Here is a 27,319-nt window from a genome sequence, read left to right as displayed (position 1 = left end):
TTGGAATCAAGAAGCTTCTATTCTCGTAGACGGCAAAGAAAGAGACAAAATTTGTATTCAAAGAGGTGTTAGACAGAGTTGTGTGTTGTCCCCAACTTTGTTTAACGTTTACTCAGAAATAATGAAAGGACGCGATGTCCGTGGCCAAATAGCTTTCCGTGGCCGTTAGTTTCCTACTTGGGAGTTCATTTTACTAGGACTCTCAACTGGAAAACTGACATTCAAAATACTCTTGATAGGATGAGAAAGAGGTTTAAACGCTTGGCAGTGCTATCCAACAAATACAAGACATGCGCATATACACACATTGGCTAACATAACACCAATCAAGGACAGAATCCTATCCCTCAGCAGGAGATATGTCCTTAGAACTATTGTCAGCTCGAACAACAGAGCCAAACGAATACTAAAGACTTCATGCAATCGCCAAGAGCAAATACTCACCAGGTTTTCTCAAAGAAAAGTTCCGTTCCCTCCAGCTAAACTTCTTCACAACACTGGATAAGAACTCCCTGGTGAGTATTTTGAAATTTTAACACCAAAAACGCTGATCAAGCGCCGTTCCATTGTATGGCTAATAACCCATAAAAGTACCTCCTTTGGCGTGCTTGGCAGAGTTCACCCAAATTTCTCTTGTGCGCTTCAGAAACATCGTCCACACAAACACGCCATCTTCTGACCCCCAGCTCCTTAGTAGTCCACTACTTCTCCACTCAAACGTCATTCATCACGTTTCATCTCACCACCACTACTCCTAAAAAAAAGAGTACCCCTTCCTTGAAGAAGCGTGAAGCTTAAACAAGGTTAAAACTCTGGTTCCAACGAAGCCTTGGAAGGTTAATGTGGAGTTCGAATCGCGGCAGAAACTATTAACAACATCAGATATGCAGATGACACCGCGATCATGGCTGAAAGTATCGAAGATCTTCAATTCCCTATAGATCGAGAATGCTCTAATAACGGACTAGGCATAAATACAACAAAGACAAAGTTACTTGTGGTTAGTAAACAAGACCTCGGCGCTATACAACTAATTGTCAATAATGAACCGATAACAAAAGTTAACCATTTTAAATTCCTAGGATGATGATGATGAATTAACGGGTAGTTTTTCTGCTCTAATGCCTTTAAAAGATCTATTTTTCGGTATGAATATATCTGCGCAATAAACTGGTTCGTACCTCAGATTTTTTGAAAAAAAGAAATTGTTCTAACTTACTTTTATATATATAACTCATCTCGTTGTTGTTTATTATGAGGTTCTATCTTCTTCTGACGTGGAATGGCGTTGCTTAAAGCGAGTCAACGCCAGATAATGAATCGAAATCACCTTCTAAGCCCAAGAGGTCAAAAAACAGTTTTGCTTTTGACAAGCAATTTTAAATAGAGCTCAATAAAATGTGTTTCAAAATAGTGTCTCTAGACTTGATATATTTATTTATAAAAAATTTTTCTTTTAGAAATGAAATTGCATTAGTTTTGTTTAAACTCTTTAACATATAGAGCTTTAAAAAACGAACAGTACTAGTTCTCTAAGACAACTTAATGATATTTTTTACAAAATAAAAAATTTTTGATTTCTCGATCATAGAATTTATTTTACTACAACTTTTTTTATATATGTTAACATGTGAATTATAAAAACGTTATTATAAATAATTACAATAAAAAACTTATACTACCAATAATTTATTGTTTTTTACATTATTTTATTTAAACTAAAGCATTCTACATATAATACCTTTTAAAATAATAGAAAAGTGCAAAAAATTATTTTTTTTCAGGGAAAAAATCATAACGTGATATTGATTCTGACAAAACGAAGTAAGCTACAGTATTGTGCGAAATAATGGAATCGTAAGATTTTTCTATATTCACAATTGGCAACACTTTCCACACATTTACAACTGACCAAGCATTAAAAACATAACCTTACTTTTCTCTGCCGTTTATTTGAAGGTGTTTTAGGACTATTTTGTTTGAAGTTTGTGTTGTTTTGTACTATTTTGTGTTGGTTTCGGTAATTAGTGAGTTTGTTTCGTTTAATTATATCGTGGATATTACGCCTAGGGATTGTGAAAAGATCATTACGTTAAGTGAACACACTTCTATGTCACAATGAAAAATCGCAAGAACCTGTGGAGTAAGTCACAAGGTAGTAAGCAAGATTTTGAAGCATATACGAGAAACGGGATCAATGGATGTGAAAAGGTTAAAAAAATGCGGAAGAAAGAGAAAAACAACACCAGCAGATGAAAGAGTTTTACATCGAAAGAGCAAATTGGACTTAAGAAAAACAAGACAAGAGCTCCACCAAGATCTAGCAGCATCAGGTGTAATGATTCATGACTCAACTGTGTGAAAAAGACTTTTAAAGAATGGTAAAAGGGAAATGCGTCCATAGTAAAAACACCTTCTAACTAAACAAATAAAGACACAAAGGCTATTGTGGACCAAAAAATACTCTAATTGAACTCTAAACAACTGGAGAAAATTCCTAATTACAGATGAAACTCACTTTATAGTTCAGGGATAGCGGTCTAACTTCGTAAAGAAGTCTGACAATGAAAACCTTACACCATCTCATATTGATCAAACCGTAAAACATCCAGTCAAAAAAAAATGTTTTGGGGATGATTTTCATACATGGGAGTTGGATCTATGATACCAATCGAAGGCATAATGAATAGCCAAAAATAAAAATCTATGTTGGAATAGCGTTTGGACATAGAACTCCAAAAATGTCAGCCCCAAGGAGGAGCGATTCTTCAATAGGACTCTGCTCTCTGTCACAACTCAAAACAAATGATGGAATTTTTTAAAAATTAAAAGATTAATGTTTTAGGTTGGCCCGGTAATTTGCCACACCACAACCCCATTAAAAATTTATGGGCCATTTGGATAGACTGCGCAAAATCGACTAAGCTAGAAAAATAAAAATAATAGAAGCGGTCATTCAGGTTTGGTTTCGAGATGAAAAAATATCTGGGAACTGTCATAAGCTCGTATAATCTATGCCAAAACGGGTAAAAGCAGTAATTACAGCCAAATGGGGACATATTTCCTACCAAATGATGTAAGTTTACCTTTATAGTTTTGTCAAAATATAATTTTTTTCTAAATAAACTGTTTTTTTTATTAAAACAGCATATGATTTCATTAATTCGTTTAATACTGTGGATAACTAGTGACGTGTGTATAGAGTCCAGGTCATACATAGCTTAAAAAACAACGAAAAATAAGAGTTATCGTAAATAAAATTTCCAGAATAACCACTATGACCATTTTTGTATTATAAAGAAAACCCTATTATTAGTCAAGTCAGCTGTATGTTTTGGTGATATAAAAATTGGTTCCCTTAGAAAAAAGTATAAGAGCAGAGTTGGAGATATATGCAAAAACAAATTATCTTCAGATTAAATGAATACTAAAAGATGTGTAATTTTCATATATTTCTGCTTAATAATTTTGTCTGTCCTGTGTTTTCGATGTTACTATTGGGTTTGTTTACTCATAACCAGAGTCTCTAGAAAATTAGACTATATAAGGTGATACACTGTAAAAATATGCAATACAATGTGCAAAAAATTGGAAAGCTTGTGGCCCAGACGAAAAAGAAATAGATTTGATAAAAACTAATAGATGATAACAATATAAAACTACTAACATATATTTTTAACAACATATACGAAAGAGGCGTTATACCAAAGGAATGGTTTAACTCAGAATTCATAGCCATACCAAAGAAATCCAGTTCCCGCAAATGCGATGAATTTAGGCTCATTAGCTTAATGAGTCACTTACTAAAATTATTCTTATAGATCATGCAGTGACCCAACCGCTCATTCAAAAATGCCTCGATCACCAGAAAAAAAGTATACATCTGTTTCATCTACTACCAGCAGGCTTTTGAGTCCAGCATAAAAAATTGTTGTATGAACTACAGAAAATGAAGCTAGATACAAAAGATCTCCGCATAATCCAAAATCTTGATTGGAACAGCATATGTACATAAATCTTGAACAGCATTGAATGGAATGTCATGGGTGCATTACATTACAAATAAAGTGATCCTAAGAAGAGTTAGTATCTAAAGAGCATTTCCAGATATAGTTAAATTGCTACAGATAATATTAGAATCTAGTGCAGTACAAATGATATTAGTATAGTACCATAATTAGAACAGTGGAAGAAAGTTGCCTGTGCATCTCACAGCAAGTATAAACATTTAAACGCTGCATAGCGTACGATAGTACAACAACAAAACGATCTAAAAAAGCCTGACAGACAGGTAAGAATAAAACAAGGATACATTTACAGTTCTAATACTAGATTAACTGAAGTTCAGGTTCACTCTCAGATTTCTGATAGACAAACTGAGCAGCAGCTATGACTTGTGATGAATATTTATCAATAACAAACTTAGCAAAAAGTAATACCAATAGAAAAATAATAAAAACAATTATATAACTTAACTTCACAGACATATTTTCAAGGTACTCTGCAGTACGATTGATTCCATGAACGATATCTGGTAAAACTTCTTCATAGTTACTGTAATAGTTTCCTTCAGTACTATTATTATCCCTACAAGGAATGCCGAATACATTACTAACGTTGTAGGAATTACCATTCATGAAATGTACGGGTTTGTTCTGCTTACTGATGCTTATGAGGAGTTTACAAGTCCAGTTGTTGCCATTCATATCGATTTCTCTGAACCACAGCACGTGAGAAATTAAAGCTTTCATATTGAAACTTGTTAAGTTATTGTAAGCGATGCTTAAAACTCTAAGATTTTTCATATTATGAAAAATATCCTCGCTCAAATAACCGATTTGGTTATAACTTAAATCTAAATCAGTTATACTCTCTAAACCATTGAACACTCCAGCACCAATGGTTGATACTTTGTTATAGCTCAGATCTAGTGTTCTTAATTGCTTTAAACTTCTAAAACAACCCATGGTTAATTTACTGATCATATTATAGCCTAAGTACAATTCACTTAACTGATTTAGACCTGCTAGCATATCGAAATCTATTTCTTTTAACGAGTTAAACCTTATGTCCAATTTAATCAATGCAGTAAATACAGATAAATTTTTAACTTCAAAAAGAGAGTTCTGACTTAAGTTTAGAACTTTAATTTCGGATGGAAAATTAGTAAAATCTAGTTTTTGAAGACGATTTCCAACAAAGGAAACGCCTTCCAAAGCTTTAAGTTTTTTAAATATTCCAAAATCGAAATTTAAGTCTAAATTATTGTGATCCAGCTCTATAATGGAAATATTCTTTAAATCTGAAAAAGCATCAAGATCCACTACAGATGAGTTTCCTACGCGATTATTATTTAAATGTAGATATTGAAGTGACGGCAAATTCTTTAAAGCATTTTTTAAATTGGATATTTTGTTAAAATCTAAAAGAACTGTGTTCAGTTTAACCAAATTTGATATATTAAACATAGTTATTGAATTATATTCCACGTTTAGTTGTACTAAAGAGCTGGGAAAATGAGCATCTAACACAGCAAGTCGATTTCGTTGAAGATTGAGAAATTGTAAAGCTTTATTTTTACTAAAAGTATCAACTTCTAGGTCAATAAGAGAGTTATTATTTAAATCGATGGATTGTATATTAATGAGAGGATAAAATACGTCTTGCACCAAGCTAACAATTTTATTGGAGGATATTTTCAGTTCTTCGAGACTGCCCAAATCTTTAAACGCTTCTGGATGAATAATACTGATTAAATTATTATTTAAGTTCAACTTTCTTAAATTTGCGGCTCCTGCAAAAGTCTTTTGTCCTATGTTTGAGAGGAGGTTATTTTGGAGACTGATTACATATATCGAGAACGATTTAAAGGCATAGTCTTTTATCTTTCTAATAGTATTGTTTTCCAGTGTAATAGTAGATATATTGACCCGTTTAAAAGTACTATTGTCAACCACGTCCACTCCAGCTACAATTGTTATTTGTGTTAAATTAAGAAAATAAAACATTTCCTTGTTGATTATCGGTAGGGAGCTGTCGTTGATGTCCAGATACTCGCAGGAACTGTTCATACTTGATCTTATCTGCTGACCGATGTCTTCTTGATCAAATCTTAGTTGTTTGCAGGTAACATACCGATACAGTATGCGTTCCACCCTGTAGATGTTGATCGATTTCTTTGACATCTCGCATGTCTGTTCGGATGGTTTAATTAAGCTCAGAAGTATCAGGACCATAAAGTGACACCTGCAAATATAAAAAGATTTATTTTATACAAGATATTAAAAAACTATTACAGAAGACTTTTGGATGTGTGGGAAAACTGTTATAGGTGTTCAAATATACATCGATATATGAGAAAAATGGAGAAAAATGTACGATCGCAAGTAAAATAATCAGATTACTTTCACGTGAACGACTTACTCACCGGAGCAAACTCAATGTGTAAAGCAATCAAAATTCAATATATTATTATGACAATTACGTTCTAAGATTTATTTTAAGCAGAAAAAGTCCCGTGACATACAAAAAGAGGTATTAAAAATCTAGAATATTCTAGATGGCGTTAAAATATCTCACCGCTGTGACCCATCTTACACTTCTTTTTAACCCATTATATCCCGCTGGAGCCATTTGGGGACAGTAAACAAAATTTTACTATAGCTCCTTCTATTGAGACACCAAGAGTTCACTACGACAGAGTGTTAGTTTACATTATTTTTTTCTTTACTTATAGCGCTGATATTTATCAGTTCGACCAACGCAACAACAGGCAAACTTTTGTAAGCAAGGTCACGCCTTTGTCTGGAATACCGGTACATAGTTTTACTACAAGACAAGTAAAATTAAAATTTCATTTGTTAGCAGTGCTTATTATACGCAAACGTGTAGTTTTGAGTGTAAGTTATTGTGTTTTCCACAAATTTTGTCGAGTTTGCTGAAATTGGAGACTACATGAGTTAGGTAATTTAGGTGTCCTCGTTTGGGGATACTGGGCGGAAGCCGTCTAGTAAAATACATGTGGATATTTTTGCAATACCTATTTTTATTTCAGTTTGTTATGGAACCAGAACATTTTTGTTCTGAACAGCAGTGATGAAGAAGAAAGTGAGGACGAAGACAGCTTGCCACTGTCTAAAAGATTAAACAACTTGAAATCAAAACGGACCAAAAAAAAAAAGTCAAAAATGGTCAAAAATTTTTTTTATACTGGTATGCCAGCTACTTGCCGGTTCGGCTTACAGTTGGGAAATTATAAAATTGAACTTGGAAAACTGTAGTCCAGTTGAAGTATTTGAAAACTTGTTTGATGACAAAATGTTTGACTATTTGATGCATCAAACAAATTTGTATTCATTACAAAAAATAGACACGACTTTTTACTCATAACATACTATCATAAACTACCAAGTAAACGTAATTATTAAAGACTTGATAAAGATCTTGAAATGCTTGCGGTAGCAAAAACTTTGTCAAGAAACGGATTCTAGGAAATCAAAAGGTATATTCACTTAGTCTTCTTCTTGTAGTTCCTTCTCCTAACGGAGGGTGGCTATCATCACAGCTATTCGTACCTCATTGGCCGCTGCTATCCTAAGTTTTTTAGCCAGGAAATTCTTCGTCTTCCTATGGATCTTTTAGCCTTGATTTTACCTTGCATTATGAGCCTTAATATCTCATATTTCGCATCTCTGGTAATGTGTCCTAAATATTCCAGCTTTCTTGGTTTGATGTGCATTATGACCTCGCAATCCTTTTGTACAACAAAGTCGAGAATACGTAGCATCTTAAGGCTCTAAGCTCCAGAGGAAGGTCTCGATTAACAAACATTGTTTTCATTTTTACAAATGTTTGTCTTACAATTTCAATGAGTGTCCTTATTTCTCTACCTTGGTCATTGTTTTTATTTGCCCACGTACTCAGATATTTGTAGTTATTCACTCTTTCTACTTGTTTTCCTTTGATATTTAGCCTTCCTACTGTATGTTGCTTAAAAATTATCATGCACTTGGTTTTCTTAACGTTCATTTGTAGTCCATATTTTATACTGACTTAATTTAATCTATTTACTAAGCGTTGCAGTGCTTCTAGACTGTCTGCAAAAACAGCGGTGTCGTCTGCGACTCTTGTGTTGTTCAAGATTTTTCCGTTTATTGATATACCCTGTTGTTCCTCTGATATTGCTTCCTTAAAAATAGCTTCGGTGTACAGATTGAATAACAACGAAGACAGCACGCAACCCTGTCTAACACCTCTTTTGATTTCTATAGTTTCTGTATTGACATTTTCGATTCTAATCTTTGCTTTTTGATTCCAGTACAGATTAACAACAACCCGTATATCTCGACTATCCACATACTTTTATTTTAACAGTTTTACGAGTTTCTGATGTCGTACTCTATCAAAAGCCTTTTGATAATCTATAAAGCAGACATAGAGATCCTGGTTCATATCTAGTCGTCTTTGCGCGAGAACGTTAAAAGCGAACAGAGCCTCTCTAGTTCCTAGTCCTCCTCTGAATCCAAACTGGGTGTCATCTATATCTTCTATTTTTTTGTATAGTCTTCCATGTATTATTTTAAGAAATATCATAAGTATGTGGCTTATTAAGGAAATTGTTCTGTACCGGGAGCATTTTGTCGCATGTACTGACTTTGTTAGTGTTACAAACGGGGACAGCAACCAATCTTCGGGTATTACTCCTGTTGTATATACTTTGTTGAACAGATCTAAAAGTCTATGCAGCGTTTCTTCGTCAACTGATTTTGCGGTCTGCATTTCTAATTGCCTGTTCTAATTCGCACAATATTATTTTCGATCCTGTTTGTTCCTATGGTTCTTCTTGTATCATTCTACCATCGTCGAATAGTTTCATTATGTCTTCTTGCCAAAATCTTAGTTTATCTTTGATGTCTGCAATGAGTTTACCATTATCATCTTTGAGTATCCCATAGTGTGCTTGCTTTTTGGTATTTGTTAGATCTTTTATTTTTTATGCATATTAAAGCTGTCGTTTTTTCTGTCATACCCTTCTATTTCTATGCATTGATCTGTTAACCACTTTTCCTTGGCCTTTTTATCTCTACTTTAATTTTACTTTGTAGTTCTTGATATTTTGTCTCATTTCTCTGTTTGGCTTTTTTCTTTTCTGCATTAATGCTAGAATTTCTGAAGTAATTTACTTAGTAGGTAACAATAATCTGGATACCCCAGTGTTTTACATACAAACCAGGAAATCAACGAAGCCATAGTAAACTTTTACGATCAGCGTTTCAATAAACAATATATAAAGGGAAACAAGTACGCTGGATGCTGTGCAATTCCATATGATAGTGTTATGCCTTTGATACTTATTGTGGTGCTAAACGAAATCCTCAAGTTTACGATTTACCCTTATGTAAGTGTAACTGAAAAATATTTTTTGACAAAAGTACAAATATTTAAAAATAGAGACATCAGTTTTTGAACAATATTATAATAGTGATTTAGCGATTCTTATTATTAGGTGGCAAGACAATAACACTGTCTCAATTGTTACTGACTATGATAAACTGCAACCTATTAGTAGGGTCAAGTGCTGGTCATCAGTAGCCATTCTTCTTTTATAAGCTTCATTTTTGTTTTACATACTTTTTCGATCAAAGGCATATTTTTTGAGCTATTTATGAAAAACCGTTAAAAAACGTGACTCTTTAATGGCAATTTGCTGTTTTCAACCATAAATAGCTTAAATAGTATTGACGTTCTAAAAAAAACACTATAAAACAAAAGTTGCTTATTATTTAGTCCTCTATCAACTCCTGTAATTATTTTGAGAAAAAAAATTTCTATCCCCGGAAAAAGGATAGCAACCACCCCTGGAACGAAAGCACACATCAGCGTTATATAACTTTTGGTATTTAAGCACTTTCTCATCAACTTAACAAATTTCAAGTGATTCAGTTTAGTCCGATGAAATTGGGAAGTGAATAACCCGAGTGACTGGAGTAATAGTCATTTCATTCACTTCACAAGACTTCTGTTGTTTCCACTTTAATATTAAATGACCTTACTTAACAATTATTTTTGTAATGAACACCCACACAGTGTTTTCTTATCTCAACGCAACAAAAATAAAATTATCATATATTACTGTAATCCATTGAAATATATTTTTAGAAAACGTATATTAGGCAATTAAACAAAGATTTAAAATTTTTTAGTATTTAGCTTGCATATGTGATTTTAAATTACTCTTCTTAATAAATTAATTTCTATTGCTTCTTGTCTTATCATCCGAGTTTCCAGAACTGTTCTTTCTCTTCTATCATATTGTAATAAATGTTGTAGGTCGTAGTTGACGAATAGGTTCAAATATATTATAAATGTGGTATTGTTTCCCGTGACACATCTCTTTATCTGAGCCCAGGTTAGTTAAGTGGATTTAACTTTGCAATGATAAAATGGTGATAGCAGTACCGTTCAAGGTTTCAAGAACTCCACGTTCCTTTGCCACCTCATGTATAACATACTTCTGGGATATTTGTGAATGCAATGTAAATATAAAAGCTTAATACTCAATCTAAGAGCTTTTTTTTAGTTACTGTTAGTAAACGGTTCCGTTACCACGTGGTCTTATAAAACAATAGAACCCTGATAAAGCAAATTTTCTAAATGGTACTGTACTAAAAATCTTTCAAAAAATGCAATAAAGCTATTGAGATCGATATGTAACTGCATTCTGCTCTATTGATTTTTAAAGCAAAGTAACAACAGTAATCACGATTTTTAAACCAAAAAAATCACCCACAGAAATGCTTCCTTATGTAAAACAGTTTAACCAACTCAACCTTGAAGCAGTAGCAGTAACTATAAAAACTCAAAAATTATTAACATCTGTAACATTTATTTTTCCGAATACTGATATAAATATAAAAGAGATAACTCATATTATAGATCAAATTCCATTGCGTAAGATTATAACGGGAGATCTAAATGAACAAATTTCACTTTGGGGATCAAATAAATATAACAAAATAGAACACGTAATAGAAACTTGACTAAAAGGAACTTGACATAATAGAAAGTTATATTGACTTATCTCTTGTATACTCTTCATTAGTACAAAACATAACTTGTGAAGCTAGTATACAATTCTATGGATACGATCATTTTGTCATAGTGATACATTTCGAGGACAAACAAGAAATTCAACCTTACACTAGATGGAATACAGAAATAGAGGATTGGTCTCCCTATACGCAATTTGTGGATAATCAATTGAATTATTTTTCAGATCTATCTCCGAATGACAATATAAATGACATAGTAAATAAATTTTTCTCCGTGTTAAAATAATTTTATCGAAGATAAAAAAGAAAATAGTAAGAATTTGTATAGTAGTACCGTGCTAAAACAATTGCTGTCAAGATGGTATAAAGAAGACAGACAGAGCTTTCAATAGATACAAAACACAAATCTTTTGCAATATAAAAAATTAAGAGCTGTTAGTAGAAAAGTGGTAAAATAAGCAAAAAAGAAATCATGAAGTAAAATTTTATCAAGAATAAACAGTTCTACCTTAGCAGCAATAGTGTGGAAACAAATTAACAAAATTTCAGACTGCCAACAAACTCTTCAATGAGATATTTAGAATATAATCACACAATTCATACATCTAGATCTGAAATAGCCTATATATTAGCTTAATGCTATGAGTCATATTCAAGTAAGAAAAACTTTTCTTTGGAGTTTTTACAGTTTAAAACCAAAATTAGAATTAGAATTAGAATATAATTATGATAAAAGTGATAGCCTATCAATAAATATACAAATACTAAAAGAAGAAATAACTGAATCTATAAATTCTATGAAAAACTCTGGTCTTGGTCCAGTTGATATTCCTATTAGTTTCCTTAAAAATTTTTCTAAAAATGTAACTGAAGATATATAACAAAAGATGGCTTAAAGAAGTGTTTTCAACTACTTGGAATAATGTTTACACAATACCTATCCTTAAACCTGGTAAACCATGTTCAGACTTAAACCATTCAGTATCGTTGCTACTGGACGGTAATGAGCGTCCTCTAATGATCGCGATTCCTTAGCATTGAGGAAGACCCTCCGGACGACCAGATGGCAAAAAAGCAAAATTCATTTTGCCAAAACGGCACCCGATTCACCAGAACACACAACCCAGGACATAGAACCAACGATTAAGGTCATTGGCTCGCAGCCAGACACATACACGAAAAAGATGCAAATCAAGAAGTTTTAAGATAGCAAGAACAAAAGAGAGAAAGGACCCTAACACTAGCTCTAAAACTAAGCGGTTTCACGCAACAAAGGCCCCTGAACGTGTAGTTTTCAGAGCATCAAAGATAAAGATAAGTAAGCTTCAACGTTTTGTCATGAGCTTGGGGCGAGGTAGTTGAATAATTAAAAATCTAACGTGTTTAAACTATAGGCACGAGAGTTTTAAAGAAATTTGCAGTGAGCCATTTATAGACAAATCTTGGAATCTGCTGTAAGCTCATCTTACTACTGATCATTTACTAACTATTGTATGTCTCATTGCGTAGATTCTAAATTAAAATAAATAAATAAAAGCATCTAGGTTTAGAAAAACATTATAAAAGAGAACTAGAAAAAAATTACAAATTAAAAAATCAACACTCAATATCAACAAAAAGTTAAGAAAGAAGCGCGGAAGAATAGAAAATTATCAAAGTAACAAACAGAAGGCTTCCCAAAATATTCTAGGTTACAACAGGATACAAGCAAAGAAGAGTAGTAGGTATGACAAAGGAGACATGATGGAAGAGAGAAGAAATTTAAAGAATTATAGTAAATAAACGAATTAAAAAGAATATAGGAGAGACCAAAAATAATTAGATAAATATAAACTGCTAAAAAGCAGAACTACTACTTGCAAAATATGACTCTTTAGATTTCCATAACAAACTTAAAGAAATAACAAATACCTTCAGGAAAAGTAATACCTACCTTAGATAATACCAACAAGAATACAGATTTAACTGAACCATATTAGAATCAGAAGTGGAATATGCGATCTCAGGTTTAAAAATTAAATAGGCTGTATGATTCAACAACGTAAATGCGGATATACTCTTTAATATAATATGCTTGAAATTCTCTTTAATATTAAGCACCCACACATTTTTTTTAATAACAAATACAATAATAGGAAAAGAAAATACGTTCAGGTTGTCTGAAGTCAACATTTGTAGCAGTTCCAAAGAAGCACAAATCTTGTTTCTTTATAGCTACTATAGCTCCATAGCAGTCAACATAGAAGAATTACAAAAGCTAGTAAATAATATTATTACAGTGTGAGATGAGTATGGTCTCAACATTAACATCACAATTATAGTGGGTCACATTATAGTGGGTCATATATGGCACAATACTGGGTTTAGTACCTAACCGTTAGAGATCGAATCTTATTTTAAAGTATGTATGCATGACATGTCCATATAGAGTACATATTTCGTATAACCTGTAATAAAGAGCCATCTCAAAGCAGCAAAGTAAACTTTTATGAAAATTTTTAAATGTCCACGATCTGACAGCAGTTCATAAGAATTGTGCAATTTGATATTCAATTATCGAAGTTTCTACTGAATATTTTTGTACAAAAAGATAGCGACATCAAGGATAGACCTTCAAGAAAGAATTTCTGCAAGTATTTCTTTATATTTTGGTATTTTTTTATCAAAAATATGCTTGTGTCATGTATGCCACAATATGCACTGTCGTGCAAAATTCATGTATGGCACAATATGCGTTCTGAATTAGGTATTATTTTTTTTTATTTTAGATAATGGATCCAAAGAAGTTTTGTGGTGAAACTTTTGTGGTAGTGAACATACCAGATGTTAGTGAAGACGAAGGGCTATCAGATTAGGATATAGGATTAGGTTATCAGATTATTCAGACTATGAAAATGATGTAATAGATAATAATGAATCAGATATTGTTATCCCAGAAACGGATTTAGAAAGCAGTTCGGATAGCGAAGATGTTATTTCTTTGGATCAACTACAACGTAATCTAATAAAGAGTAGAAATAAAAATCATTTAACTTGGAAAGGAGGAAATTTGGTAACATCAGATGATGATATAAGATTTCTCGGTTTTACTGACCTGCCACCTGAGTTGCAACAAGCGGATTTCCCCTTACGCATTTTTTAATTTTGTGTTAACAAATGAGATGATCAAAGATATAGTTTGTCAAACTAAATTATATTCAGTGAAAAAAAGACCGCAAAAACCTTTGAAACTTTCTGAAAATGAGCTAGAACAGTTCTTAGAAACCTGTATTTATACGTCAATAGTGCAATTGCCAAAGGATAGAAGTTATTGAAACTCCAGCCTAAATTTTTGATTGATCTCAGATGTTATGTCATGCAATAGATGGAAAGAAATATAACGTTTTTTACATTTTGCTAACAATAACGATGCTACTGCTGCCGGGATTCTGGTCATGATAAACTTTTTAAAATCCGATCTACTAAATAAACTAAGGACTCAGTTACTTAAAGTTCCAGAAAGAGGAATTTTTAGGCATAGATGGAAAGATAATTCCAACAAAGGCAAGTTTATTTATAAAACAATATAATCCGCAAAAACCCCTCAATTGTGTCAATGTTGTACCCGATGGTTTTCCTAATTTAGGGGTAAGTTCAAATGCGGTTCTTCGGCCAAAAGAGGTTAAATTAAAAAAGAAAGGCCGAGGAGCTATGGTAGAGAAGGTCGCCACAATTGATGGTACAAACATATCTGTTGTTACATGGTATGAAAACAAATTAGTAAACATTTTATCAACATATGCTTGGAGTATGCCAACAGTTGAAGTTAAACGGTTTTCGAAAAAGGATAAGACACATGCGTATATTTTTCCATATCATGGATTTGGTGACTGTCAATGCGTGGATTCTTTGGAGAAGAAGTGACAATGATGATAATAATTTAGCTCTGGCAGATTTTAAAATGGCAGTAGTAGAATGTTTATGCAAAGTTAATAAATCTGGGTTTACTACAAAAAGGGGTCGTCCATGTGGAACTATGGAAAATTTACAAAACATGAAAAGAAGAGGTCCAGCAACCGATATTCTAGTGCAAGATGTACGAACAGATGGATATATATGGTCATCTTCCATTATGGTGTAGTAAAAGGCAAAGATGCAAATATCCATTCAAACAGCTTTATAAAATGCGAGAAGTGGAATGCTTCTCTTTGCTTAAACACAGATAGAATTGATTTTACAACTTTCACACTGAATAATTAATAAAATTAGAAAGTAATAAACGTCTTTTTTTTATTAATATTACTTGTTGAATCTTGTTTTAATGCATAGTGTGCCATATATGACACAAAAAAAAATAAAAAATACAAAAAACTAACCAAGTAGGATTTTTTTTTATATTTATACGTAATCTTGAAGTCAAGTTTGCAATGATTTATTTTTAATAACAAAATCATGCAAGAAAGGGTTAATATTTTTTCCAATAAAATCCTTTATAAAAAGGTATATAAGTATATCTTTTTAAGTATATAAGTATATATAAGGTATATCTTTTTATATACCTTTTTATAAAGGATTTTATTGGAAAATTTTTTATTATATGGTATACAGAAAACTACAGGAACTTAGTTTCCTTGTGGAGGTTAATATTTAGTAAAACAAAATCGAGTATTTGTAGGAGTAAACTCCAAAAGACAAATTAACTTACCAATTCATTTCGACAGTTCGTCTCACCACCCAATGTCACAAATGCAGTTTTCTCTACCACCACTGAAGATACAATATAATCTCCAGACTAAATATAAACACATTTCCTTTTTGTTAATGTCACTTTCTAGATAAGTATTGTCGTTATCACAATTTCGTAGTAACCAGCCACAGCATCTTTGGATCTGTGATAATACATGGTTACATTTTTTCTAGTTCGTCAATTTTTATTTCAACGTTTGAGAACACACGTTAAAAGCAAACAAGAAATTACTATATATGTAGATGCACTTATTATTCCCAAAAAGAAGAAATCAAACTAGGACTACTAAATCCATCACTTCAGTGCTCCTCTGGCACTGTAATATATTTTCATTAAATAATATATTTTCAACTATTACAAAAAATGTCTTTGTAACAATTTGTAGAATCGTGAATTCTTGTTTATCGAAAGTGGGCGTAAAGTTGCACTCAAGTGTTGTAGATATCGATTACATAAAAATACGAGGGAAAATTAAAAAGATTACTAAATATTTTATTAGGTTCTTTCAGCAGATAAAATAAATATTTAAAATCATACTTACATCTATTAAATTTTCCTAGGCCAATGCAAATTGTTTTTTGCTTAAAACTTAGGATTTTTATCCTAAACCTCTCCTTTTCTTTTATTGTAAAAAAATTTCAATAAATTAACACACATTTCTAAAATATATCTCTTGAATTAATATAAATAACTTTTTCTTTAGTTTTAATTTATTTTAGTTTTAATACTTTGTTCCTATTTCATTTGTTAACATCTCTTCCCTCAAGAAACTTCCCCGCTAATTATCAAACAGTTACAATAAAAACGGAAGATTATCCATTATCAGCAATACAGGATAGTTTGAACTATGTTTCCCGAATCATTAACTAATAATTCTTGTACAGGCATGTAAGTGGTATTTTGTTTTTTACTAATTTATTACACTTCATTAGATTATCTCTTACCAATTTGTGGGTTTTACTTTGTCTGCTTAATCAATTTTATTCATATTAATAAACACAGACATGTAGTATTGGCATAATTACTGTAATTCTTGATCTTTATCTTTATAAGCCAGCACCTTAATATGGGCTTTTTATAATTTCAGCATTTAATTTACTTTGTACCGTTTGACCTGAAGATGCTTTGCAAAGTGTAGAAAGCGAAACCGGTCGTTTTGGTAGTAAAATTAACTTGATTGTGAATAAGTCTTATTTTATTTCTTTTACCTATTTAATAGAAATGACTTTTAAACTGAAAATCCAGCTAAATAAGTAAAAGAAATTATAAAAAATATTCGATTATACAATAATACGATTTGTCTTGTGTGTGAAATGCTTTTTGCATTTTTTATGTTTCTGCATTCATTTTGATTTTAATTTTGTAATTTGTTTTACATAATACATTTTATCAAACACTGACGAACTGACAAATCTATGACCTATCCCCAAATTTGTTAAATTTATTTCAAAAATTAATTTTTGAAATAAAGAATAATAAATACATATAACAAACTTTCTATATAAACCTCCCTTTTTTCCCTGATGAAGAATCATAATAGTCATAATACATATATCATTTAGAAATAGATTATTAACTTAAAATTAAATAAATAAATAAATAACACATATATCTTCATAAGTATATCTCTAGAATAAGGGTAAATAATTTCTTTAATACATCACTGACACAGTTAAAAACAGTAACGCCCTTTCTGTTTTCTTTTTCTGTTTACAATCAATCACATCACAAAGTAGCTTCTCAAGAAACATTCTTCTTTTCAGGTCGATGTATATTAAGTTGAAAACACACAGACGATATTTTATCAAATATGAGCATTTAACACACGCCATCTTAACAATAGACCTTGTACCGGAATGTACAGGAATGTACCGAAATTGTACTAATTTCATCTTTACATTTAATAAAAAAACTACCCTCCTTCAATTTTTACCTAACGTAAGTAATATTGGCACCTTTTGTACCATACCTGATGGTAAGGTTTGGTTTATTTATTTATTTATCGTATGGCAATTACACAACACATTTAGAACAAAATTACAAACACTAGTAATATAGGTATATGACAAACTTTAAATAGTTACAAACAAACATCAAGTGTATTAACATATTCAATCGACACTGAAGTTGCAAACAGGAAGTCTTCAGGGCTACCATTGTAGGATCTTGAGGTATACTCTTCAATAATGTGGTCGATGGTTTGGTTCTCCCCACAGTCACATTGAGGAGACGGATTCTTTCCCCATTTATGTAGCATATATGCACATCTGCCATGTCTGGTTCGGATCCTATTTAGAGTGGACCATGTTTTGCGTGGAAGATCAAAACCTGGTGGCTTGTGGGTAATGCAGGGCATGTTATTTTGCCATGCGCTCCATTCTTGGGAACATGTTCTTGCCGTTTTCATTGGTGGTTTGCTAGAACGGAGACGGGTATTTCGTGCATCCTCGGTATCTTGGTGGATCGGCAGGTTTATATTGTTCATGATATTTTTGTACTCACGTGTAAGTACATCAACTCGTCGTAAATGTGGAGGTGGGATGTGACTTAATACAGGAAGCCACTGAGTGGGAGTTGATTTAATTGTACCAGCTATCATCCTCATTCCCATTCGCATCACTATTTTTGTACTTCCACTGTTCATAATGGCTATTGTAATCTCCAACGTATACAGCAGAGTGAGGATGTACTTCAATTGCTTGGGCTGGCCAAGACGTAGCAGGTGGCTTGTAAATGCTGGACACGGTAATGCTAGCGATTTTTGTGACCACATTATAAATACAGTCATCAGTGGAAGTAGAGATTAGCGAAGCATTTTCAATATCTGCTTTGACATATGTAGCTGTGCCGTATGTTCGGTGGTAAGTTGCGCCTAATAGTTCATTGACGGTATTGTGCCCCTTTTTTGTAGTTGCTTCTCTGTTTTGCAGTGGGTTTACTGTATAGCAACTAAGTCAATGTTGTAATCTTTTAATAGTTTTGATAAAAACTGTATTTTAGCGTAGCTTATGCCTTCTATGTTTATATGGCAAATTCGAACTATAGGTCTGATTGGTCTGGTTGTGCGGTCCTCACAAGGGCCGTTTATTTTGTTTATCATCTTTCGTTAGAAGTGTTGTTTGGTCAGGAGATCCTAAGGATTGTCTGACTGCCAGTATGTGCTAGTTCATTTAGCGTTACCCAGGGTACACGTGTAGTATTCTACTACGGACGCGATTTAGCTCTACGCCCCTAAAGTTTGTTTACATTAGTATTATTACAATATGTAATTTTTATAGCTTTATAAAGATTGTACTTTACCGGTGACCTGATGATGATCAGAACACTCTAGTGGTCGAAACCGGTCGTCACTTACAAAATAAATAGATTGTGTCTGTCATTTATTTCCACTACCCATTTTTATAATATTATTATTGTTTGTGTTTGTTATTTGATATATATCAAATGTTAGTGTTCCTATACCAATAGAAAATATAGTTGTCGAGGTACTTTATGTAAATAAAAAAATAATATATTTTCTCAATTCTTGTACGCTAAAATTTATGTTTTGAAATGAAATATAAAACTATTCGAACAAAAATGTTAGACAACCGTATCCTGTAAATAAATAGTATCACAATCTACTAATACTTAGACTTAAGGACAGTACACGTGGATGTTTCGCATATTAACAAATAATATCGGAAATCGCCTGCCTGCTCTCGTATCTATTTATAGACCAACAGAAACAAATGGTACATAAATCTTCGAGAGAAAATATGAAAACAATGGCAAGAGCAGCTGCTGACAGCTATCAGGAACACTAAAGATACTTGTTTAAAAATATTAAACAAGTGTTAATAAATGTATAGCTCGTGCCAAGTTGTGAATATCGCTGTGAAACGGCATTTAAAACTATATGAATTCCGCTGTTATAAAATGTTCATTTTAAAATAATTTATGTAATATTGTAGACAATGTAGATGTTTTTGTAGGAGATATGAATAGTTTACAGCTGTAACAATAACATTTTTTACGTATCATAAACCAGCCAGAACAAAATATTCCTTATGCATTAAGTTTTGATATTTATTGTTGTGTTATTTTTCATGTTTAAGAATTTTACAAGCTGTTTAACCAAACTTTTCTAAATATATTTTTAAATCTTTCAAACAGATTATTATAGGATAATTTATCGTGAACGGGCGAAGTTAACTAAAGTAATGTATTTTTTTATCAAAAGTTTTGTTGGTCAATTTTTCTCAATAATTTTAAATACAGTAAATACCTCGACTTAAGCTAGCCCGACTTACGCGAATCCAGAGTTGCGCGATTTTCAAATCTCGTGGATTTAAACTTAACATAATTAAAAATTTTTATACAAAAATGAAATTTTGTGAATTATTTTACAAGTTTGGTCTGTTGGAATCGACGGTCAGAACAATAATTATAGGACAAAGAAAAAAATCTCGAAGCTGTGAAAAGTGTACAATCTTTAAATTTAACCATTGTACCTAAACGCCACGCTGTTATCGCCGAGATGGAACAATGTTAAAAATTATGATGTGCTAATCTTCTTCTTCTCATGGAGCCGTCTCCTTTCGAAGGTTGGGGATCCAAATGGCAATTGTAGTTTTGGAAACTGCTGCACGAAAGATTTCTGCGGATGAGCGGTCGAACCATCTCCTCAGGTCTTTCAGCCACGAGTTCTTGCGTCTTCCTACTGATCTTCTGCCCTGTACTTTTCCTTCCAGTATAATCTGCAGCAATTCGTATCTTTCGCCTCTTAACACATGACCCAATTATTGCATTTCTCTCTCTTTGATTATTCTTAGTAATTCTTTTTGTTTACACATGCGACGAAGTACCTCAACATTAGTAACTCTTTGTACCCATAGAATTTTTAACATTCGTCTGTATATATACATCTCAAAGGCATCTATTCTTTTTTCTATTTCAGAGTCCATTGTCCAACTTTCACAGCCATACTGTAAGACAGAAAAAACGTAACATATGATCATTCGAATTCTAAGCTGCAGACTAAGGTCTCATCTTGTAAAAAATGTTTTCTGTTCACGAATGCTTTCCTTGCTTGTTCGATTTTTGATAGGATTTCTTTTTTTGGATTACACTGACTATTGATATTTGCTCCCAAATATTTTATGGAATTTACCTGTTCTATTATTTGACCCTTGGCATACACATGTACGTTTATTGGTGTCTTTGAAAATACTAAAGTTTTATTTTTGGAAACGTTTAGATGTAAACCGAACATTTTGCTATGGTGAACTACCGTATTTATTATATTTTGTAGTTCTTGTGCGTTGCTTGCTATTAAGATGGTATCATCAGCATATCTGATGTTGTCTATGCTGATTTCGTTAATCTTAATTCCACCTTGGACCTCGTCTAATGCTTCTCTAAATATAAACTCCGAATATAAATTAAACAGTAGCGGTGATAAGACACAACCCTGTCTTACTCCTCGTCGGATTTGTACATCTTCGGATGTTGTGTGCTCTATTTCAATTCTTGCCGTTTGGTGCCAGTATAGTTCTGAGATAATTCGCAAGTCTTGTTCGTCAACTCCAGTTGTTCTCAGAATTTCGATCATCTTTTGATGGTTAACGCAGTCAAATGCTTTTTGATAGTCAATAAAACATGCATATACATCTACATTCATGTCTCTGCATCGTTGCGTTAACACATTTAAAGCAAAAAGAGCCTCTCGTATTCCCAATACGTTTCGAAATCCGAATTGAGTGTCACTAATCTGAAACTCGCATTTCTTGTAAATTCGTGTATGGATAATTCTGAGAAAAGTTTTAAGGACATGAGACATCAAGCTTAATATTCGATAATCATCGCATTGTGAGGAATTCGATTTTTTTGGTAATGCTACGAATGTTGATCTTAGCCAGTCTATTGGTATTTTACCTGTGTCATATATCTTATTGAATAGTGCTGTTATTAAGTCTAGGTTTTTACTTTCACTATCTGCAATTAGTTTTAGTATTTCGACATTGATATTGTCTGGACCGGTCGCTTTTCCAACTTTCTGAGACTTTACTGCGTGGATCACTTCTTCTTTGGTTATTTCTGGGCTTTTTTCATTTATTCGATTATCTGTGGATGGTGGAGAACTAGGTCGTCGTCAAAAAGAGTTTTAACACATCGTTTAAACTACATCACTCAGATGTATCCACACACGACAAATGATTAAAAAAAATTATCTTTGTCATAATGATTTCTAACGTTATAAAATACATTGGCACTCGGAGAAGAAAACGATAGATAAGAAGCGATGTAAAGTCAGAAAAAAAAAGGGAAGACTCCAAAAATACCTCCAAACGGAAAGTAAACAAGTGTTTATTTTTAAGACAAATAATGAATTTTAAAAGATAGCAAAAGTAATAGCTTCTTTAGATACATAAATATAAAGATGATGACATTCTCTTAACCACATTTTCGTAATGTGTATTAGGCATAGGTATATTAGTTATAAGTACAGTAACACCCCTAACTTACGCGATAGGTGGGACAGAGCGGCAACCGCGTAAGTCGAGTTCGCGTAAGTTGGGGTATAATTTTGTATATGTATGCATATAACGAAAAACTAGGAGTTGTTCCATCTGATCTACTATATTTTTCAGTTTTTTTGCGATTTTTAGACTTTTTATGCTCCATGTAGCAACTTTTTAAAGGCTGCTGGAGACTGAATACCCCTGTAAAAGTTTGCTCAGACACGATCAGTTCTATAAGCCAATATATTGAAGTAGTAAAATTATAGAAACTGTTCGTGCCAAACTTATGAATCTCCAAAAATAACCGGTCCAGTATCATTTACTTGCTACTTCTACAATCCGAAATCTTTGCTATCCACCTTGTATAATCTGTTCTTCACTCATGTCCATACCAAATTAAACGTTTTTCTTCGATGTAGCCAAGTATGTCTTCTTCTACTGCCATTCTTCGTTTTATCTCTTCATATCACTCTGCAGCTTCTTCTCATGAACTCTATTTCAGTTGCTGTGATTTTGGACCTGTTTCGTTTATTTATTACCCAATTCTCTGCTCCATAAGTCATTACACTGCGTACCAAGGTGTTATAAATTATCTTCTTTATAATTCTGGTAATCTGTCTATACCACAGTACCCCGTTCATTTGTTTAATACATGTTCTTATCTGTGCTAATCTGCTGATTATCTCTTGCTCGGTGGTTCCATTTTTTGAGAGTATGAATCCTAAACATTTGAATTTGTCAGTGCCGTTAATTTCCCTATTATCATCCATTTTCAAGTTTCTCACTGGTTCTTGCTCTGTTGTTAAATATTCAGTCTTTCTAGATTTATTTCCAGTCCATTTTTTGTGTATTTCTTTTCTAATTTTCGGAGCATATAGCACAGATCTTCTTCATCTTGAGCCGTTACCACTTGGTCATCTGCAAAGCTTAATGTCTACAAGAAGTTGTCCCGGATTGGTATTCCCATCCCTTCACATTTCCTTTTCAATGGTTTTAATATTTGTTCGAGGAATATCTTGAACAGTTTCGGAGATGTTGAGCATCCCTGCAATAAGCCTTTTGTGGTCTTAAATTCATTAGAGTATTTATTGCCGGTTTTAACTCTTACCTTGTTGTTGTTGTAAAGGTTTTTTACGGCTTCTATTAACCTATGAGTTATTCCGATTTCCTTCATCGTGTTCCATAGTTGTTTTCTGGGGACCGTGTCATATGCCTTTTTTAAATCTATGCATGCCATATGTACTGGTCTATTTTTTGCCATTTTTTTTTAATTAATTGTTGGAGTGTATATATGTGGTCTATGCAAGATCTTCCTGCCGTGACTGTAATGTATTAACTGCCTGAGTTAATATATTATGAATCCAATAAAGGATCTCATTGTAATTTAGAACAAATTATGTTTCAATAAACAGCATTAATCTTTAGTTATTTTTAAACATTTATAATTAACAAAGTATTAGTTAATCTACAAATTGAAACATCCCGAATAAAACAGCTCTATCTGTAACAAACTAAATCAATATGAATATATATTTTATTCCCGTTTCTTTAAAGCAGTAAACAAATCCTGAAAATCCAGCCGTTTGTATGTATAAAGGTCGCTTCAACATACAACAAGGACTTCCTCTATCCTTACAATGTCCTGCTGTCTGCTGTCATAATCTGATTCGCAAGGGGATATACAGACATAAATATTTTATGGATTTACGTTGTTCAGTGCATTATACTTATCGCATTTGTTATTTGATCCCATGCAATGTGAAGCTGGAGAGGTATTTTATTTTATCATTTTTAAACATCCTTTTTTCGACACTGTAGTTTGCAAAGAAAGAGAGACTCATTGAATTTTGTTTTATGTGGCGGAGGATAATGAAAGTTTTAAATATATATAATATATATATATATATATATATATATATATATATATATATATATATATATATATATATGCAAATTTTAGATTCCCCATGTCTTCTTTAACATCTTTATCATCGTCTGGTCATGTCTTGCAATTTTTAGAAGGCTCCAGATTAAAGCAGAAATCTGAATTTGTTTCGAAACTATCTTACCGATTTTTCTATCAGATGTCGCTATTGCGTCCATAACGAAGTCATGTTATTGTTACTTCTAATAAGACAGAGAATTTTATTTTTCACGTTAAGAACGGCTATGAATAACTATTCTGATGAGCTTTATTAAAGCGAAATACGTATCAATAGATACATAGACGCTTTGAACGTGAAATAAAATCTTTTCTGTCTTTTTCATTTTCTTCGGATCTACTCTGTATGAGTACGAGAAACAAATTCGTTAGGATTTCTGCCTAGATGAATAGACATGTCGTGGAATGCAAATTTTAGATTCCCCATGTCTTCTTTAACATCTTTATCATCGTCTGGTCATGTCTTGCAATTTTTAGAAGGCTCCAGATTAAAGCAGAAATCTGAATTTGTTTCGAAACTATCTTACCGATTTTTCTATCAGATGTCGCTATTGCGTCCATAACGAAGTCATGTTATTGTTACTTCTAATAAGACAGAGAATTTTATTTTTCACGTTAAGAACGGCTATGAATAACTATTCTGATGAGCTTTATTAAAGCGAAATACGTATCAATAGATACATAGACGCTTTGAACGTGAAATAAAATATTTTCTGTCTTTTTCATTTTCTTCGGATCTACTCTGTATGAGTACGAGAAACAAATTCGTTAGGATTTCTGCCTAGATGAATAGACATGTCGTGGAATGCAAATTTTAGATTCCCCATGTCTTCTTTAACATCTTTATCATCGTCTGGTCATGTCTTGCAATTTTTAGAAGGCTCCAGATTAAAGCAGAAATCTGAATTTGTTTCGAAACTATCTTACCGATTTTTCTATCAGATGTCGCTATTGCGTCCATAACGAAGTCATGTTATTGTTACTTCTAATAAGACAGAGAATTTTATTTTTCACGTTAAGAACGGCTATGAATAACTATTCTGATGAGCTTTATTAAAGCGAAATACGTATCAATAGATACATAGACGCTTTGAACGTGAAATAAAATCTTTTCTGTCTTTTTCATATATATATATATATATATATATATATATATATATATATATATATATATATATATATATATATTGTTATGATATGTAAAATCGAGAAAAATATTGGTTTGTTTAAAAATATTTCAAAGTTCAAAAAACATTAAAATAATTCAGATAAGTAGGATAATATCCAACAAACATTTCGGAGAAGGAAAGTTATTAAAGTCTTGAATTACCTGTACTAAACAAAATGTAAAGCTTTGCATAAATTATTTCTTTGTTATACTTGAGTGACCCGCATAATTTTAAGTGAAATCCCAAAGACAATAGAAGGGATTATAGAAAGAGGTTTTTGTTGGTTTTTAAGAATTATAGAAAAATATTATTTGTAAATAAGTTTTAGGAAATTTATAATTATAGGTAAAAATTTGTTTGTTATCGAAATGAAAAAATGGGGGAATTGTGACGAGTTTTGATTGGCGGAGATTGAAAAAGGTGGGATAAGTATGTAGGAAAAAGTTTAGCGAGATGGAAGAGAGAGAGGAGAGAGGCTGTTGGTTTCCAAGTCTGTAAGACGAACAGGAGGTTTCTCTGGCTGTTCCCGAGATGTAGCAAGCAGTAGTGTTGAATGTTAGTGAGTTTTTGTGGAGTTAGTGTATCTGACAGAAGCTGAAGCAGCAAAATATTGTAAGTCATATTTCTCTACTTATATTCCAAGAGTCACTGTTCAGGCCAACGAGAGATTCAGTTTATCGTAAAGAGAAGATATTCCAAGAGTCATTTTTCACTCGGGCCAACGAGAGATTCAGTTTATCGAGAGGAGAAAGGCTATCATAATTTGAATGATTTGTGCTTTTGAAGGAGATCATTAAGGACGATATACTTGCAACAATCTGTGTAAGATTGCTGATTACATAGGGAGCGGTTGAGAGGAGATAATACAGTCTACAAGGAACAAGGATTTGGACCACTCATCATCAGAGAGAGATATTTTTGTTTTCTGCAGTTTTTTTCTTTTATTGATAACACAATTTTTACACGTAATTTAGAAAGGATATAAATATTTTGATTAGGAGAGTTAGAATAGTTTGGGATTTTGAGATTTCAATTAATATTGTTTGTACCATAAATTTTGATTGTTCACGTACGGAGAACAAAATTTTGAGAATCCTTATATGAGATTTGTTTATTGAAAACTTTTGAGTGTGAATTATTTCATTATTATTTTTATTTCAATATATAGTGTTAGATCATATGTGTTTTTTATTATTCCGGTATTCTCTGGACCTTACCTTTCACATGTAATAGCATAGATATTGAAGCACGAATTTAACCCTGAGATAAAAGAATTAAAAATTGTGATAGAGTCATAATCATATCATTTAAATAATTTTAATTAATCAAAAAAATTAATTAGCTAATTATTGCTTGGCGCACCAAGACTTTAAATATCACAATAATATACATAAAACAAAACAACCAGTTTATTAGGGCTGCAGTCAGAAGGTTGTCCGAGATGTTTGAGAAACAGTCTTTTGACTTTTCTCTAGCTTTCGAAATTGTTTTTTTCCTTTTTTAAGACACTGTAAAATAGATAATAAAAAAGTGTGTAAAAATTTACAAAATATCACAATTTATCAGTGCAACTTACTAGTCGTTGAGGTTATTTACAATAAACTTTAACACTCAACATTAATAACACAAATATAAAATATAATAATGGACAAAATACGTTCTAAAAATGTTGGTAAGGATAGTAAAACTTAGTTTATTTCATGACATCTTTTGATGGTGTGTTTTAACGCTGATACATAGAGAACAGAAAGAAAAAAAACTTTCCTTTCTGTTCTCTAGGTTTTGAATTCATTAGAATTGTTTGGAGTCCCTATATGTAGGATCAGTTGTCATTATACTGCTTAACATTGATTAATCTCGGCTGTGCAATGAAACGAGACTGACTGTGAAAAAGTTAATACATAATGTCATTGAGGAACGATCATTAA

General features: G+C 32.3%; 1 protein-coding gene across 1 annotated transcript; it reads right to left on the bottom strand.

Annotated features, from left to right (window-relative positions):
- Nucleotides 1-1,586: 1,586 nt before the first annotated feature.
- On the bottom strand, nt 1,587-16,150 carry LOC140432818 (uncharacterized). The gene is made up of 2 exons (XM_072520940.1): nt 15,736-16,150; nt 1,587-6,246 (listed from the first exon to the last, which is right to left on the bottom strand). Exons 1-2 carry the CDS (start codon nt 15,741-15,743, stop codon nt 4,329-4,331), a joined length of 1,926 nt encoding a protein of 641 aa, XP_072377041.1. The 5' UTR covers nt 15,744-16,150; the 3' UTR covers nt 1,587-4,328.
- Between the last annotated feature and the right edge of the window lie 11,169 nt (nt 16,151-27,319).

Source organism: Diabrotica undecimpunctata, chromosome 1 (assembly GCF_040954645.1).
Source record: "Diabrotica undecimpunctata isolate CICGRU chromosome 1, icDiaUnde3, whole genome shotgun sequence".
Taxonomy (NCBI): Eukaryota; Metazoa; Arthropoda; class Insecta; order Coleoptera; family Chrysomelidae; genus Diabrotica; species Diabrotica undecimpunctata.
Note: the sequence above shows the minus strand (reverse complement) of the source record. Positions and strands in the feature narration are given on the sequence as shown.